We start from the raw sequence: 17,184 nt of genomic DNA, 5'->3' as shown, positions 1-17,184 counted from the left end.
CACATATTTGTATGTATACATTATTAACGCGATCTTGTAGAATAAACAAATCATGTGAATGATCAATGATGTTTAAATTCGTTTTTTTTTGTAAGACAGACATTTCAAATCAAACGGACCAAACAATAAAAACAGCTAAGATGTACGTACGATTGAAAGAGCGAAGACATTTGTCACCGAAAATATTAAAATACTATGGATTATATATTTTGTTATGAAAATGCAACTAAAATATTAAAATAGAATTGTGGTTTGGATGATGATACTTATAAGTAGGTTTTGTACAAGGATCACAACTTACATGATATAAAATATCTATAAAGTACTGGTCTCAGATTAATAAGACATGCAAAATGTCAGAACTTGTCATATAATTAGAGAGTTTTTAGACAAATATTTGTTGATCAGTACAGGGCACGTTGCAAGAACAATAAAATTGGCTAAAAAACAAATAATACTTGGCTGTTTAAGCATTTGGGTACTTCTCCTCGCCGATCTCGAAATCAAAATATGACTAATTTTGGAGAGAAAAAAATAAATCTAAATATCTATGTTTTTCTTAAAACTAATATTCCAAAGTCGTTTTCTTTTTGTACTTTGTCGCTATTATATAATTTTATAGTAGTAAATAAATAAATAAATTAATTGACGAAAATTTGTTGATAATGTGAAAGTTGGGTGAAGAAGAGAAAGTACAAAAACATAAAACACAGAAAGACAGAACACAAGAGAAGAGTGAGGACGACTGTTTTTTTTTTGAGATCTGACACAAGAGAGAGAGAGACCATCTCAGTAGAATAAAGGAGAATCCCGAGCGTCACCGCTCCAGCGCTCCTTCCCGACCGACCCTATTTATTATTTTTTTTCACCTTTTCACATTTTCTTTTCGTATCTTTTTAAAATTAAAAAAAAAAAAATAGGGAGTAAAAAAAAACAGCAAGACCTGTGAATATTTTTGAATTTCCCATCAAATCCTTTTCTTCATCTCTCTCACTCATATTGTCGCTTTCGCTCTCATAGTCATATTAGGCTTCAGTTTCTGGAAACAAAAGATTCTTTAGTCTTCTTTCAAAAACTTTGATAACTCACTCAGGTGAAAGTTCCCGGCTTAAATTTTTGTTGCTATAAAATCGACGGAGAAGATTTCAATTTTCATTGGCGTTTTTGGGGATTTTGATTGAAATGTGTCTGAAAACTTGAGAGAGGAGGAAGAAGTCGAAAGAGTGATTCTTTTTGTTCTTTGTCTTTGAGAGGACGAAGAATAACAAATAAAATGTCGGGTCTAAAGATTTCGGATCCGAGCGAATTGCATCTGATGAAGAAGGAGCTTACTCAAATCAGGAAAGTTGCCAAGGGTTTACCCGATCCCGGAACCACTTCCTCCTGGAAATCTCCTCTTCCTTCCTCTAGATCCGTCCCTGAGCCGCCGCTGGAGAGCAGTAACCTCGGGATTCTCTGTAACAATCAGTTGGATTTTCCGAGTAGTCGAGGTGTTGGGAACGGGAAAGACAAGGAGAAGGAGAAGAAGGTGTTTTTGTACAATTGGAAGGCTCACAAGACTTCAAGCGAGAAGAGTGGCTTTTCTAAAAACAGTGAAGGTGAAGATGCAGCTTCGTGGATCCAACGTCGTAGTCTCAACGATGATGATGATGATGATGTGAGTGATGCGAGGAACGTTGGTGATTCGTATCTTGGGAAAACTAAATCTGCTTCCATGGGTTTCGGATGCAGAGACGCGAATCTTTTGTCACCTGGTTTTGCAAAAATTAGAAAGAAGAAGAGTTATCATCATCAACCTAAAGAAGCTATTCTCGGAAGTAGAAGAAGCTCTGCGAAATCTAGGGAACTTCAAAGTCGTCAACTTCACGCTGCGTCAGGTTTAAGTGTTGTGAGAGATGCATCTGTTGAGTTATCTGATGAAACAGAGGATTTTAGCAATTCGGAGAATCCTCGGAAGGTCACTAAAGTATCATCTCCTTTGCTTTTGAAGCTTAAGTACAAGAACTGGTCACACTCTTCTTCTAAGTTCTTGAGAGCTACTAGTAAGAGAGAAGATTCTTCTCATACTTGTAACAGTACACCTGCATTGTCGACTAGCTCATACAACAACATGTATGCTGTTCGTAATCCTAGTACAGTTGGATCTTGGGAGGACGGTGATGATGATGATGATGATGACTTGGATGATGATAACTTGGATTTTACAGGGAGACAAGGTTGTGGGATTCCTTTTTATTGGACCAAGCGGAATCTAAAACATAGAGGTGGGTGTAGGAGTTGTTGCTCGCCTTCGTTTTCGGATACACTTAGAAAGACTGGTACTAGTATGTTATGCGGGAGTCAGTCAGTGTATCGTAGACATAGACATTCTTCTGGGAGGTATGATAAACAGAAACTTGCTTTAAGAAGTGCAAAGGGTGTTTTGCCTTTGCTCAAATATGGTGGTAATAGTAGAGGAGGGTCATCTATTGGATTTGGGTATAGTGATGATGATCTTTCAACTGATTTCCGAGAGCTTGATTTAGAGGCTCAAAGTAGATTAGATGGGAGGAGATGGTCTACTAGTTGTAGGAGTCAGGATGAAGGAGGAGAGGAAGAAGAAGGAAGTACATCGGGAAGTATCCAGAGCTTGAGCCATAAGTACAAGCCTATGTTCTTTGATGAGTTGATTGGACAAGGTTTAGTTGTTCAATCTCTAATGAACGCAGTGAAAAAGGGTAGGATTGCTCATGTTTATCTTTTCCAAGGTCCTAGAGGAACTGGGAAGACATCTACTGCGAGAATCCTTTCGGCTGCCCTGAACTGTGATCTGGCTACTCAATACATGAAACCTTGTGGGTATTGCAAAGAGTGCAGTGATTACATGCTGGAGAAAAGTAGGGATCTATTGGAACTTGACGCTGGTAAGAAGAATGGAGCTAAGAAAGTTAGTTATCTTTTGAAAAAACTGCTGACATTAGCTCCACAGAGTTCCCCAAGATTCAAGGTTTTTGTGATAGATGAGTGTCATTTATTACCATCTAAGACGTGGCTGTCTTTGCTCAAATTTCTTGAGAACCCTCTGCAGAAAGTTGTCTTCATATGTATAACGACCGACCTTGACAACGTTCCCCGGACCATTCAGTCAAGGTGCCAGAGTTACCTCTTCAACAAAGTCAGAGATGGTGACATTGTTGTGAGACTAAGGAAGATTGCTTCAGATGAAAATCTAGATGTGGAGTCTCAGGCGTTGGACCTGATTGCTTTGAATGCTGATGGCTCGCTTCGAGATGCTGAAACTATGTTGGATCAGTTGAGCTTGATGGGAAAACGAATCACAGTCGATGTTGTAAATGAGCTTGTAAGTTTGGTGTTTTATTATATGTTTCCTTTCCTTTGCATCAGGTAAAAATTAGACCAATGAGTAATGTAAATGTGACTGCTGGTGTTTGTGCAGGTGGGTGTTGTTTCAGATGACAATTTACTGGAACTTTTGGAGTTAGCATTGTCATCTGACACGGCAGAGACAGTTAAGAAAGCTAGAGAATTACTGGACGTAGGAGCTGACCCAATACTCATGATGTCTCAACTAGCCAGTCTTATCATGGATATCATAGCTGGAGCATACAAGGCCCTGGACGAAAAATACAGTGAAGCCTTCCTTGATGGACGGAACTGTGAGTTTCTGGAACTTCAGAATCGTTAACTCTGATTTCTTGATTGAAATTGGAATTCACAAGCGAGACATAATGATCATATATATTCTCTTGCACTAGAATGTTTTTTTTTTTTAAATACAAAATTCGGCTTGTTGATGTCTTTAAGCTCTGCTAGTTTTTTTTTTCACTTGAACCTCTTTGTATTTGGCCAATCTTATTCATCTTTTTTGTAGTGACTGAAGCTGATATGGAGAGACTAAAGCATGCTTTGAAACTTCTTTCTGAGGCCGAGAAGCAGCTAAGAGTTTCTACTGATCGTTCAACATGGTTCATAGCTACCTTGCTACAGCTTGGTTCGATGCCTTCTCCTGGAACCACACATACCGGTAGCAGTAGAAGGCAAAGCTCTAGGGCAAGTGAAAATCCCCCGTCAAGCATTTCAAGAGAAGTTACTGCTTACAAACAGAGATCAGGCCTTCAGTGTAGTAGTAATTCAGCATCCCCAACTTCCATGAGAAAAAGCGGAAAACTTGTTCATGAAGTGAAATTGTCTTCCTCCTCAAGCGAAGTTCTAGAGAGTGACACTGCCTCTCATGACGATACAACCGCAAGCACCATGACACTTACTTGCAGAAATTCAGAGAAACTAAATGATATCTGGATAAAATGTGTAGACAGATGTCATTCGAAGACATTGAAGCAGCTTCTATATGCTCATGGGAAGCTTTTATCTATCAGTGAAGTCGAAGGTAAGCCTATAACTTCTCTTAATCTCTTTACATCTAAAGGAAAAAAAACTCGGGCAATTGCATACTAATAGAATCTTGTTTGCAGGTATTCTAGTTGCTTATATTGCATTTGGAGAAAGAGAGATCAAAGCGAGAGCTGAGAGGTTCTTAAGTAGTGTCACAAACTCGATTGAAATGGTACTACGGCGAAACGTAGAGGTCAGGATAATCCTCTTGTCTGAAACTGAGTTACTCAACTCCAAGCAGACGAGACAAATAGCAGTTACAACAAGTTCAGATACTGAAAGTGGAAATGAGATTCCAATGAAAAGGATTGAAGCAATCATCCAAGAACAGAGATTAGAAACTGAGTGGTTACAAAAGACTCCTGCTTCACAAGGCCGGTTAAAACCCGAAAGGAATCAAGTTCTACCTCAAGAAGACACGAATGGAGTTAAAGTTTTGAAGATCTGTGGAATGGGTGAGTTTCAGGAGAATCAGATAGGCAAAAGAATGGAGCATTGTCCTGTTTCTCCGAGCTTACTACACAACAGCAACTTCACAAACAACAAAGACAATCTGTAAGTAATCTACGATTCAGCAAAGAGAAAACCGAATAGAAGTAAGATGGTCCTAACAAAGAATGTCTTGTTTGGTTTGTGTAGAGGATATGAATCAGAATCAGGGAGAGGAGTTTGCAGTCTGCTTTTCTGTTGGAACACACAAAAGTCTCCAAGAAGAAACAAAGTGAGTTGATTGTAGAAATGTTGGTGAAATAGAAAAAAAAAAAAAACAATTTATCTAATTATTTATTTGACGTTTTTGGTTACTTGGTTTATAGATCAAAGGGACTGCTGTGCGATCACGAAGAAGTCGAGAGAGACGTTTCTCCTTGTTCAGTGGGTGTGCTAGACCAAGGAAGTAAAAAATAAGGTTACTGTGTGATATTTACTGTTTAGTAAAGAAAATAGGAAAGTTAAAAGTAATTTAAATGCTAAAATTGAATTTGATAGCAAATAAGTAAATGATAAGATATGTATTTTTCTAGAGTACTCAAATTTGATAGGAAAGTTACTGTTTATTGCCTTTAGTGGATATATTGGATTCAGTTCGACAAATTTACGAAAAATATCTTAAAATGATATGTCTAATTACTGTTTATGTTGTAATTAATTAATATGTCCATCTTACTCACATGAACTCACCAACGCAAAGAGATCAATCACAAGGCTACAAATACTGTACAATACGACACAAACAGCAACAAGAAGTCATGAACTTTTTTATTTTTTTATTTTTTTATTTTTTTATTTTTGTCAACGAAAAGAAATCAGCTTAAATGAGCCAATTTGGGAGTAAATTGTTTACAAACAACATAGGATAGGATGCGGAAGAGAACTTATGAACTTAATATATGCAATATTATAAAACTTAAAATGAATATGAACACTTATGAAAATAAATGAAACTAAAAATACTATTTGCTGACATTATTATATTCTGGATCTTAAATAAAAGAGCCCAAGTATTAAAAATAAAGCCCATAAAGATCAAAGAAGCCCATAATAAAAGAGAACGTAGTGTTTGTAGTACGGTCGCAGGAGATCAATCGAATAGAAGAACAAACAACCTGAGAAAAATGGCGAAGCCTTTGGGAAGTACAGGCGAATTTTTCCGGCGAAGAGATGAATGGAGGAAGCATCCGATGCTATCGAACCAGATGAAACACGCTCTTCCAGGACTTGGCATCGGCGTGGCTGCCTTCTGCGTCTACCTCGTCGGTGAGCAGATCTACAGCAAAGCTTCGGTTCCTTCCAAATCAGCTCACCAACACCAGGAACAGCCTGCTACGTCTCACTGAAGAGCAATCGCCTCTTCTTAATTAGATGAGGTAAATAAAATCGTTGATGATTGGTTGATTGGTTTTATCTTGATTAGAGTTTGAATCATATGTTTCTCGTCTTTGTTAAATTGATCTTAGTTCTGAGATTCTCTGGTAAAGTTTTGATTTTTTTTCCTTCAAATCTTGTTGGATATATATTGAAGGATAAGCAAAACAAAATTGATTCTTTTTGGTTAACTCGTTTGAACCTGGAAATGTTTTTTTTTTCCATTTGTTATCTCTATCAGCTTAAGTTGGTGAATTTGTTGTGAATCTTGATCTTACTTAGCTTTTGCATGAGTACTATAGTGGAGATTGAAAAGTACATTTGAGAGCTGAGAGGATTAAGATTGACAAATGAATAACGAGTTTTGCTGCAGACAGTATCATATTTTTGGGGAACGATGTCTTAGAAAAGTTTGGTTTCAGTCTGCTTATATAACATTGGAGATTTGTTTCAATCATACGTAAAACTCCTTTGCATCATTTGGTTTTAGCTTTTAAAATGCCTGAAGGAATCAATGGCCTTAGATCAAAGTTTATAGTTCTTACCCTAAGTTCAGAGCACTCTTCATATGATTCTCTTAACTCTGTATTCTGTAATGTACTGTATAAATAAGAACGTAGCTACTATGGTCGTGGATAAACAGATCTGAAATAAAATTCAAAAATATAACCCATAGGAGCTAAGGTTGAGTAGATTAATCAGAACAATTCAAAACAACTAACATTTTTACAAGTTTTTAGTTTTGCTGGTAAGAGCATTGTCACCTTGCTCTCCAGTGAGTAGTTGGTTTTAAACTGTAGTTTCCGTTTGTATCAGACTCTTATACGGAAACATTGTTGTCTGTTGCAGATGCTTGAAAGAGTGGCACAAGGCTGTGAACTCCATCCAGGCTTCTTCTCGGTTACTTACTAGCTTCCATTGGATTGTCTTAATAATCTCTATGTTTGAATTGAACACAGTGAATTTGATTTCTATGTTGAATTGTAAAGCTTGTTGGCTCAAAAAGGTTGTCTTTGTATCCTAACAAGTTAAGAGCTTGCATAGTCGTAATTGATTTTGTCTTTACTAAGTTGATACTTGATTAAAAACTGCGTCGTTTAGAGATAGTAGCTTTCAGGTTCTTTACCAGTACTATAGATTCGAAGTCTGTGTGGTTTTCAAAATGGGCCTGCATGTTTTAATAAGAGGCCCAATTTTTTAAGCATTGTTATAGTTGTCTTTTTTCTTTACAAGTCGAATTAGAAAAGGGATATTTACAATTCTGAATTAACACTCTATACAGTATATCAATTATCATGTTGGGAAAAAACAAAGTTCCAAGTAAGGTGAGTGTCGTTGCAGTAAGTATAGTCAGACAATAATGGAGTATGTAACTATTTTAGACGATAATTATAATGTTTTTTTTTTTTTAACTTTATCCTTTAGTTTACTAAATTATGAGGTACGGGTTTGTATTTTCTTACACGCTACGTCCATTTCATCTGCCATAAACCTGTACCTTGCGAATATATAATTTTTTACAAATAGGAAAAAAAGTGAAACAAAGATAGTATAATAATAATAGATGTATGAGATGAGGAATCAGATGTCAGAAAACTGATTGCACGTAAAAACCCATAATAGTGTTAAAATAACCCCAGAACTCGTGCGTTTGCTTTGTAAGAAAGGTTTTCGATACTAGGGAAAATTATTTTTTTTTTCTTAAAGTAACCAGAAATTTTCTCTGAATGTAAATTCTCAAATACTTTTTACTTTTTAGTGTTAACAAAAAAATGAACAACAAAATAAATAAGTAAATCTTTTTATTATTATTAAGCAGTACTTTAAGTCATTAACCAGTATGACAATTGTAACTGTTACAAACAATGATTTATTTTGTTAAACAGAAACAATGATTTATATTTTATATATCCTCACAACAGTATGCATGGTTAATTATGAATCTTAATCCCATTGGTTAGAATCCATCTAATTGATTTTGACGGACGACTCCAACAGTATACCAAAAATTTTGTAACTATGTGAATCTTGTATCTGCAGTCATATTTTAAAAATTCAAATCGAGGTTTTCTGATAGAAATGTTTTGTAAAAAAATTTGACCAACCACTAGACTGAAACGTTATAATATTTATTACACTCTTTGTTATTCTTACTCAAAATTCAAAAATAGAGCCTACATGAAAATTTTCATATTACTCGGAGAAACAAATTATAAGAAAAAAAAACAGAGTATAAGAAATTTCAAATATAGAAAAACAAATTTATGATGATCTCGACTGGTCGGGTCAGCGGCGGAATACCACATACGTAAATCCATCGTACCCAAAACAAATGACTTTTCTTTTTCGTCAATGCGACAATAATTAATAGAAAACGAGTATAGATCTTACGCCGTCGTCAGTTATGTTCAATTCAAAGATAATGCTTTTTCAAACTAAAGTCTTGTTTGTCTAGAAAAAAAAAGATGAAGATTCTTTGTAAATTCCATTTGAATTGCTGTTATATTTGTTTGGTACGGGTAATTTAGGATTTAGGAATAAAGTAGATAACATTGATTTTTTTTGTTTTTTACAAAGATAAGCAATATTCCTCCACTATATATATTCATCAAGAACCATTTATTCATTTCTTAATTAGATCATTTAAAGCAAAATGGGCTATGAGCTGGTCCATGGAATTGGTCCCCGGTTCGTCTGTTGCACCGTTTCTAGTATACATAATTAAATGTGTATATATGTGCGCTAATTTATAATTTTTGTATATGTATTAATAATTACTGACGTTTATATATATAGCTGATAAAATATACACACACATTACATTTTCAACATGATGTGTACGTACTACGTATTGTAGATGAAGTAATTAAGTCATTTTAAATATTCTTCTTTTGTTTCCCTTAGTCCTACGTATTTTACTTTAGGTTTTGAATTTTGACATTCATTATCTTTTTTTTTAACGCTGAATCAATATTACCAAAAGAAGGTTCAAAGACAATAACCAGCAAAAATGTAACCAATAAGGAATCAATATCTTCATTATCTTATAATTAGTTTTTTTTTCTTTTGGGTTATTAAGTTAATTAATTACTCTTTTGTACATCTATCTTATTTAGATAAAATGTCAGATCAGAAACTTGTAATTAATATATCCTTAACAACATATAAGTATGTCACATGATTATATATTACAAATATTATGAGGTCTTTCGAATTGCAGGAGAATAAATAAATGATAAAAATAGGAAAAAGCAGGGAATGTCAAGATTCAAAGCGAGGTTACTTTAAAACAATTCCAATTTATATGATCTTTTTCAACTTATCAAGATAAAATCATGATGTAGATATGATGCTAGCTGGACATGAATGCAGTTTATATATATATATAGTATGTAACTACGTACACAAACATATTGGTCTAAGCTATAAAAATGTTACATTGGGTTTTAAAGTTCATGGTATTCTGTGTATTACTGATATAACCATATGATTAGATGTCGGAAATCCCGAGAAACCGAATAAAACTTAATTAAACATGTTTTTACTTTTCTTTGGATTGAGCGAGAGCCATTGTGGTAGTGTGGGGCTTTTGAATCTCATGCCAAAAGGAATTAATTAAAAAAAAATGAAAACTAAAGAGTTGAGAATGTTCTCAACGGCTGAAATTTTTATCCTTTCCTCCTAATTTTTGTCTTATATAAGGCTCGCTCATAGTGTCGGTTTTTTTAAATTACTCTTTGGTTACACATATTACTGGAGAAGTTTTGTGATTGAATTAATCTGTCGACAGATGAATTTTTCTTTAAAGTGTTATATATATATTAAATGAAATATATATTAGTGGCGGCATACATAACAAAAAAAAAAGCATCAAAATTGTTATTTTCCCAAAACTTTGAGATTAATCAAAATGATGTGTGAGAAAAGCAAAGGACAGCACACATGCATAATAAGAATGCGGAAGAGAATGACTAAAATGTGAAATTTAAGATTCATTTTTTTTGTTGGTGTTGCTTACAAATTAAATGCTTGTTGATGTATATCTAATGATGGAACTTACAAAAATACGTTTTTATATATTCATAGAAGTCAACCATGTTTAATATATATGATCAAATGCGTATAAGGTTTAGTCATTTCGATTCATTTGTCCAAAACCAAAACTATATATATATATATATATATATATATATATATATATATATATATATCTTCATTTTATATATAGATATATAGTCAGGAGTTATTCATGCATGAGATTGCAAAAACTATAAATCATAAATTAAGAGATATAATCAATACCTTTTCAATCTAATAAAACTATAGCGAATGATGTTGTTATCATAAATATTCTAATCTAACCAACCCTAAAATTACTTCATCATGATATATTATGTCAAGGTGGATGTGACTTGAATCTTTATTCTGATTATCTAACACAGAAATGATTGAAATCTTAATTATATATAAAGATCAGTAATGAATTTATTTGAATTTCTTTCCCTGATAAAGATTGTTTAAAGAGAGTCGGCATCTTAAAAGAAGTTTGTGTTATTTTTGAAGGATACAATCTTTGGTTGACCAAAAATTGATGGTTCCATCTAAAAAGAGAAACAAATCGTCTGCCTTTGCACGCTTGTCACTTAAAAACTAGTATTATGATTGAGTTCTATACTATAACTGTCTTTTAACTAATACGATGGGTTTGTGAAACTTTAATTATTATTAGAGTATTTGCTTATTCACAGTATAAAAATAGCTAGCTGTAATTTAGAGAACGTTCATGTGCGAATTTCAAGTATATCACTAAAAGATAGAAATGTGATAACGTGATATATACTATACATATATAATTAATGGGACTCAAAAAAAGAATTATTAATTGATCTTTAAAGTATTTAGATACAAAAAATTGCACTCGTCTTGCAAAGGAATAAATCTTTATTGCCCTAAGAATAACTACGTATAGAGTCTTGATTTTATTTTGATATATAGGAAAATAAATAAATAAGCGATAAATATAGAACTTAGTACAAACTCTTTAGCAAAGAATAAAAGAGATATATACACAAATTAAAGCGTCATAATATAAAAGGGGAACGAGTAAATACGAACATCTTGAAAATTGTGAACAATTTTGGACCATCAACCTAACGTCATTTATTCTTGTGGACCCTTTTTTATTTTGTTACTTGATAGATAAAAAAAGGTGAAAAAGACTAAAAATATACTAGTATAATACTGTAAATTATCCAAAGTTTTGGGCTCAACGCCTCAGACCAAACAATATATATTTATATGCAGGACCGAGTGATTATCTTATAATTCTCTACGGTAAACATAGAGTTTGTAGTTAATTAGTAGTCACCCATAATTTAGAAACGAAAGTAACAGTGATAAATATATGGATGGAAAAGACAAAAGAAGAATTTCAAGAATTTACCAGAAGAAGACACAACAAAACAGAAACAAGTAAAAAATTAAAAGATAAAGTATCTCAAATATGTGATCTGATGTAGTAAAGGATAAAGACCATAGGGATAAGTAAAGAACAAAGTGATTCATGCCATTGTTTTTTTTTTTTTTTTACTTTACTTTAAACAGTGGGTTCACTAAACACATGTAATTTTAAATTGTAATGGCTATGACATGATTACTACTGCTAAGAGCAGTAAGTCTGAAATATTAAGCAATATCCTCCATTTTACCACGACTTCCTATTTTTAGTGAATCGATCACACTTAACTTTCGATACTTTTTGCCCATGCTTCCTAATGTACACTACCAAAATTATGACGGTACTATACATCATTATAATTAGATGTAAATACGCTGGCTTTTTACATGGCTACTGCTGTTTTCTTGTATGGTACAATTTTAGTTGGTTTAGTGGGTGGATATATGATTGTAATTGTAAACTCCAGAGTCCAGAGTAAAGATTTAAAGAAATATTTTTAAAAATTAGGAAAAACACTAATATATGTATATAGTTTGTGATGGGAATTGAGTTGTTCATATTGACGTCGAATGATGTATGGTGCATCTAATATGAAAATATCGTTTACGTACTTAGAGAAAATGTACTTATTTATATATTTGAAGAAAAAAATATTTACTGAAATATATTATCCAAATATTGTTACTTTGTTACTGTCTTACTGATCTAAATCATTTATAGTACCATGAAATAAAAAGACAATGTTAGATGTTCTTTTACAAAAAAATTTTGAATATTAACTCCGGGGTTATATTATTATATATTTATAAAGCAAAAATTTATAATAAATACACGAAATATTGTAGGACCCTAACTTCTGGTTAATAATATAATTCACATGCCTGACATGACAACCTCGAGAGTCCAAAGTCTTACAAGTTATAGACGACGTATGAATTATCTTCAATATTCCTTTGCAAATAAAATTAGAAAAACAAAAGAATGTTCTATCACTTCTATGTAATTCCCAAGTATTAATTATTAACTATAAAGTTATATCAAATAAACTATTTAATCATCTTAATAAATTATTTTAGAAAATTTTGATCTTCAAAATAGTTCCCTAAAATATTATTATTCAGATGGCATGCATATATATCATCCAAAATTTACCAGGATTTGGGTACTAAACTACTAACTAAAACTGTAATTTATACACAATAAGGTGACTTTTTCAGCTAATACTGCATACTATATGCTTCATACTTCATAATAAGTAACATTTAAAATTTTATGGTTACAAAATATATATTTTATTTTTGTAATTAGCTTTGTTAACTTATGAAAGTTAACTTCTTTTTTTTTTTTGACGATAGTTAACTTATTTTATTTATTCGTACTTTTATGCTTGTTTCACTGCTTAGTCTCCCCCACCACTCTCTGACACATTTCTCTCTCTAAAAATTGTGTAAATTTGATGTCTGATAGTGCAAGCAAAGCAATCACCCATGACCTTTTAATTTTCTTTGTTTCTCCCCTTCTCTGATCTTCTTTACTTTTGTTTGTTTTTTTTTTTAGTTCTTTATCATACATGATAAAACTATAATTCTAGCTAGGTTATATTTCTTATAATATTAGTCATTTACTACCAGTAAATTAAACGTACTTTTTCGACAAACCATATCTATTAGAAATAATTTGATTGATTATATTTTATTTGTAAACAATTTTAATATACTAACATATTAAACTGGCATGATTAATGCTGTTGTTTTCTATTTGTCTGTGTAAAAATATGGGAGGGAAGGAAGGAGAGAGAGAGAGAGAGTGAAATGTTGAAAAATATCTAGTTTGGTTTTCTCTCTCTCTTGCTTTTAGGCTTTAGGCTTTCACTACTAATACTCCTAAGCTCTCTTAGTTTAAGACATTGCCTTCACATCCCAAAACACAAATGCAAAGCTTTGTCTCCTCCCTCCCTTCAAAGTCTTTCATTACAAAACCCTAATATCTCTAATCTTCTCTTTAAGGGTTTCTATTTGGTTGATGCTCATAACTATAGCTTCAACAGAGTTTCTGAACTTTAATTTTGAAGCATAGTAAGATCAAGGTTTGCTGCTTTTAGTTGTGAAGGTACGTGTTCAGCTCCTAATTCAGTTCATTCATCAACAACCTGATTCGCATTTCTTGCATAACCAGTCTTGCTTGACTTCTCTCTCTCTCTCTCCCTCTTTTGTGTTAAATCTCTCATCAAAATTTGGAGAGAAGAGGACATTAGTAATCAAAGAAAGAACAGTTGTTTTCAGTTTTCATGACCCATTTTTTTTTAGTGGTTATCATAAATTTCTCACTTAAATTGAAGTAGAAGACTTCTTTTGAAGTGCGTTTGTCAGTTTTTGTTTGAGCAGGCTTGCAATAAGAGTTTTATTTCCCTTCATTTTTTTTTTGTATTCTTCCGATTTGTCTTATAATTTTGGGGTTTCCAAACTTTTTTAAAAAGAGTAAAATAATTTAAATTGCTTTCCGTGAGTTGTTTCTAAAAAAAGTAGAAACTCTAATCAAGCAAGTGTCCACCTTTAATAGTTTAATCATTTTGGTCTTAGTCACTAATATTTTCCCACCAATTGTCTTGTTTTCTTCTTTGCTAGTTTCTCTGTCTCCAAACCAAGAAACAGATTGCAGAAAATAAAAGAAAAGCAAAAAGGTTTTTGAAGAAGACCCAATTAAAAACAAGATGGAAATTGCAAGTCAAGAAGATCATGATATGCCCATCCCATTAAACACTACATTTGGTGGTGGTGGTAATGGTAGTCATGGTCATATGATTCATCATCATCATGAGCTTCATGCCCCTAATTCTGCTCCTCCAACTCACAACAACATTACTACTCAACCACCACAAATGCCGCTACATGGCAATGGTCATGGCAACAACTATGATCATCATCATCATCAACAAGATCCTCATCATGTGAGTTACAACGCCATCATCAAGAAGCATATGATAAAGTACAAGGAGTGTCTCAAGAACCATGCAGCAGCTATGGGAGGCAATGCTACTGATGGGTGTGGAGAGTTTATGCCAAGTGGTGAAGATGGCTCTATTGAAGCTCTCACTTGCTCAGCTTGCAATTGCCACAGAAACTTCCACAGAAAAGAAGTGGAAGGCGAACCTGCAGCCACCGCCATGTCTCCTTACCACCAACAACCGCATCCACCGCGAAAACTGATGCTCAACCACCACAAGATCAGATCAGCCATGCCGCACCAAATGATCATGCCAATTGGAGTTTCTAACTACCGGTACATGCATAACAACTCCGAGTCCGAGGACTTTATGGAGGAAGATGGCATAACCACCGCTTCTAGATCGCTACCACACCCACCATACAACCAGAAGAAAAGGTTTAGGACGAAGTTCACGCCGGAACAGAAGGAGAAGATGCTGAATTTTGCTGAGAAAGTTGGGTGGAAGATACAAAGACAAGAAGATTGTGTTGTTCAAAGGTTTTGTGAAGAGATTGGAGTGAAGAGAAGAGTCCTTAAGGTTTGGATGCACAACAACAAGCTACATTTCTCCAAGAAGAACAATAATAGCAACATTAACCTCGAGGACAACGACAACGAAAAGAGCAACAATCTGAACAATGTTGATCTGTCCGCTAATAACGACATCATCACTAAAATCGTTCCATGATGTGATAATTAAGTAACGTTATTTTAATATGATCTATATATGATTATTATTTAGCTATTGTTATCTTAGCTATTTAGGGTTCTAATTTTATTTTCTAGCTGGTTTGGTTTTATTTATATACATAAACTCATTTCGCTATCAGCTGATCCATGGATTTTATATATATTTCTGCTCTTTGTTGTGTTTTATTTATTTGGAAGTTATATATATATCAGCCTTGTTGTAATAAATGCATGACCAGACGTATTTTTCTTCTTCTTCTTTTGGGTATGTAAGTAAAGCTACTTTGGTTATATATATCATATTGAATCATTAGACTTTTCGTAGTTCGTGATCATTGTGCTCACCAAATCTGCATGCAATGTAGGCTATACGTATCTCCGTAATGTACATGACTTTTGAAATCGGTATAAAATATCTAAGATGTATACTGTATTTATGGAGGACCACAACTTCATCTTCATGCCTTGGCTTATACTTGATCATCAAATACCGGAGTAGAGGCTTATCACTTATGCCTCTTGTAAAGAAGAAGATTAGGGTGAAATAAATTGGAGAAATATTTAGAGAAAGAAAATAAAATAATAATTCTGCTAATGGAGATCTGAAGAGTGTACTAACGAGTTTGCAAGTCATGTCCTCTCGTGTGTGACGTATAAGGTTGAGTAAATATGTGGTTGGTGTCACAAGCGATCACATTTATTAACCCTCTTTGCTTATTACGTATGTTCAATAATTAATTAAATAGAAGTTCCACCTTTTAGGTAAATATTAATTTGTATAAACCATATATAGGATTTGTGGTTAAGATGCTATGTTCTTGTTTATTCACATGTTTCAATTTCCTTTAGTTTATGTATAGAATAATTATCATGCGTCGCATGTGTTATTATTTAGTGCGTTCATCAAACTCATTCACTTTTTTTCCCATTTCAACCGAGTTTTATGTGAATACAAATTCGAAATTTTATTCCGTTTTAAGGTTTGGTTTACCAACAATATATCTACGGAAGAAATATATAATTACCAAACCTCTCGTTCGGTTCAGTAAAAAAATTTCATCTTTGATTGGACTTAAATCGGTTTATTGTATATATTTTCTAAAATCGGTTTATCTTGTCCGGTAAAAACTCCAAAAAGGAAACACGAGTATTATGCTGAATTCATGCTATCGATATATGATAGACAAGATACATAAGTACTAACAACAATGATAACATAATTATAACAATCCATGTATATGAACATAGAGACTATAGTGTACTCATTGTTTGACGCAAAATAATCTTATACTAATCTAAAAAAGTCACCAAACTCAACGAGCTAAAAGAAAGGACTAAATAAATTGTGTAGGATGGAGAGTCGTCACTATTACATTTAATTTGGGGTCAATAAATAAGAAAAAATATGATATTCTGAGCCATATTTATTATGTTTTGCCAAGGAAACTCAATTAATGTTGCTGAAAATAATAAGGTCCCCTCTTTTTCCTATTCTAAGCTTTTTGATCGCATATTATCTGTTTCAAAACAATCCTACTGCATGCTTCAATAAAGACTGATCGATCAAGCCCGAATTAGTACTGAGATCGATCTGCAATAAAGTCTTGGTGAGAACTGTGAAGTGAAGATCTACAGATAGAGCTTTTTGGTTTCGTTTATACCTTCTGTAAACAAAAGAAGCGACCAATATCTACGTACACATGATCATGTAAAGCAATGATCCGGGCAAAGAGAAGAAGGGGGTAATAGAGATACGGACTACTTCCAAACGTTGGTGCTAAAATCGAAAACTTCAC

General features: G+C 33.3%; 2 protein-coding genes and 1 pseudogene across 3 annotated transcripts; all 3 read left to right on the top strand.

Annotated features, from left to right (window-relative positions):
• Window positions 1-694: 694 nt before the first annotated feature.
• LOC104740113 (protein STICHEL-like 1) lies at window positions 695-5,484 on the top strand. Its single transcript, XM_010460640.3, has 6 exons — window positions 695-3,340; window positions 3,437-3,656; window positions 3,872-4,387; window positions 4,473-4,947; window positions 5,032-5,113; window positions 5,208-5,484. The coding sequence occupies exons 1-6, from the start codon at window positions 1,274-1,276 to the stop codon at window positions 5,289-5,291; spliced, it is 3,444 nt and encodes a 1,147-aa protein (XP_010458942.2). The 5' UTR covers window positions 695-1,273; the 3' UTR covers window positions 5,292-5,484.
• A 465-nt stretch (window positions 5,485-5,949) lies between these two features.
• LOC104740112 (NADH dehydrogenase [ubiquinone] 1 beta subcomplex subunit 3-B) lies at window positions 5,950-7,343 on the top strand. The gene is made up of 2 exons (XM_019235966.2): window positions 5,950-6,257; window positions 7,105-7,343. Exon 1 carries the CDS (start codon window positions 6,006-6,008, stop codon window positions 6,225-6,227), a length of 222 nt encoding a protein of 73 aa, XP_019091511.1. The 5' UTR covers window positions 5,950-6,005; the 3' UTR covers window positions 6,228-6,257; window positions 7,105-7,343.
• Window positions 7,344-13,162: 5,819 nt separating this feature from the next.
• On the top strand, window positions 13,163-15,616 carry LOC104740111 (zinc-finger homeodomain protein 4 pseudogene; annotated as a pseudogene). The gene is made up of 2 exons (XR_015581011.1): window positions 13,163-13,822; window positions 14,338-15,616. The product of XR_015581011.1 is annotated as a zinc-finger homeodomain protein 4 pseudogene (transcript).
• The last annotated feature ends 1,568 nt before the right edge of the window (window positions 15,617-17,184 follow it).

Source organism: Camelina sativa, chromosome 14, assembly GCF_030686135.1.
Source record: "Camelina sativa cultivar CO46 ecotype springtype chromosome 14, ASM3068613v1".
NCBI lineage: Eukaryota > Viridiplantae > Streptophyta > Magnoliopsida > Brassicales > Brassicaceae > Camelina > Camelina sativa.
This window is presented reverse-complemented; position numbering and strand designations above follow the sequence as displayed.

What these genes read in the sequence shown, in the direction of transcription:
- LOC104740113 (XM_010460640.3), top strand. Translation starts at nt 1,274, where the DNA reads ATGTCGGGTCTAAAGATTTCGGATCCGAGCGAATTGCATCTGATGAAG. An exon ending in CTTCCTTGATGGACGGAACT is followed by an intron (nt 3,657 to 3,871) that starts GTGAGTTTCTGG and finishes TCTTTTTTGTAG; the next exon opens with TGACTGAAGCTGATATGGAG. An exon ending in AGTCTCCAAGAAGAAACAAA is followed by an intron (nt 5,114 to 5,207) that starts GTGAGTTGATTG and finishes CTTGGTTTATAG; the next exon opens with ATCAAAGGGACTGCTGTGCG.
- LOC104740112 (XM_019235966.2), top strand. Translation starts at nt 6,006, where the DNA reads ATGGCGAAGCCTTTGGGAAGTACAGGCGAATTTTTCCGGCGAAGAGAT.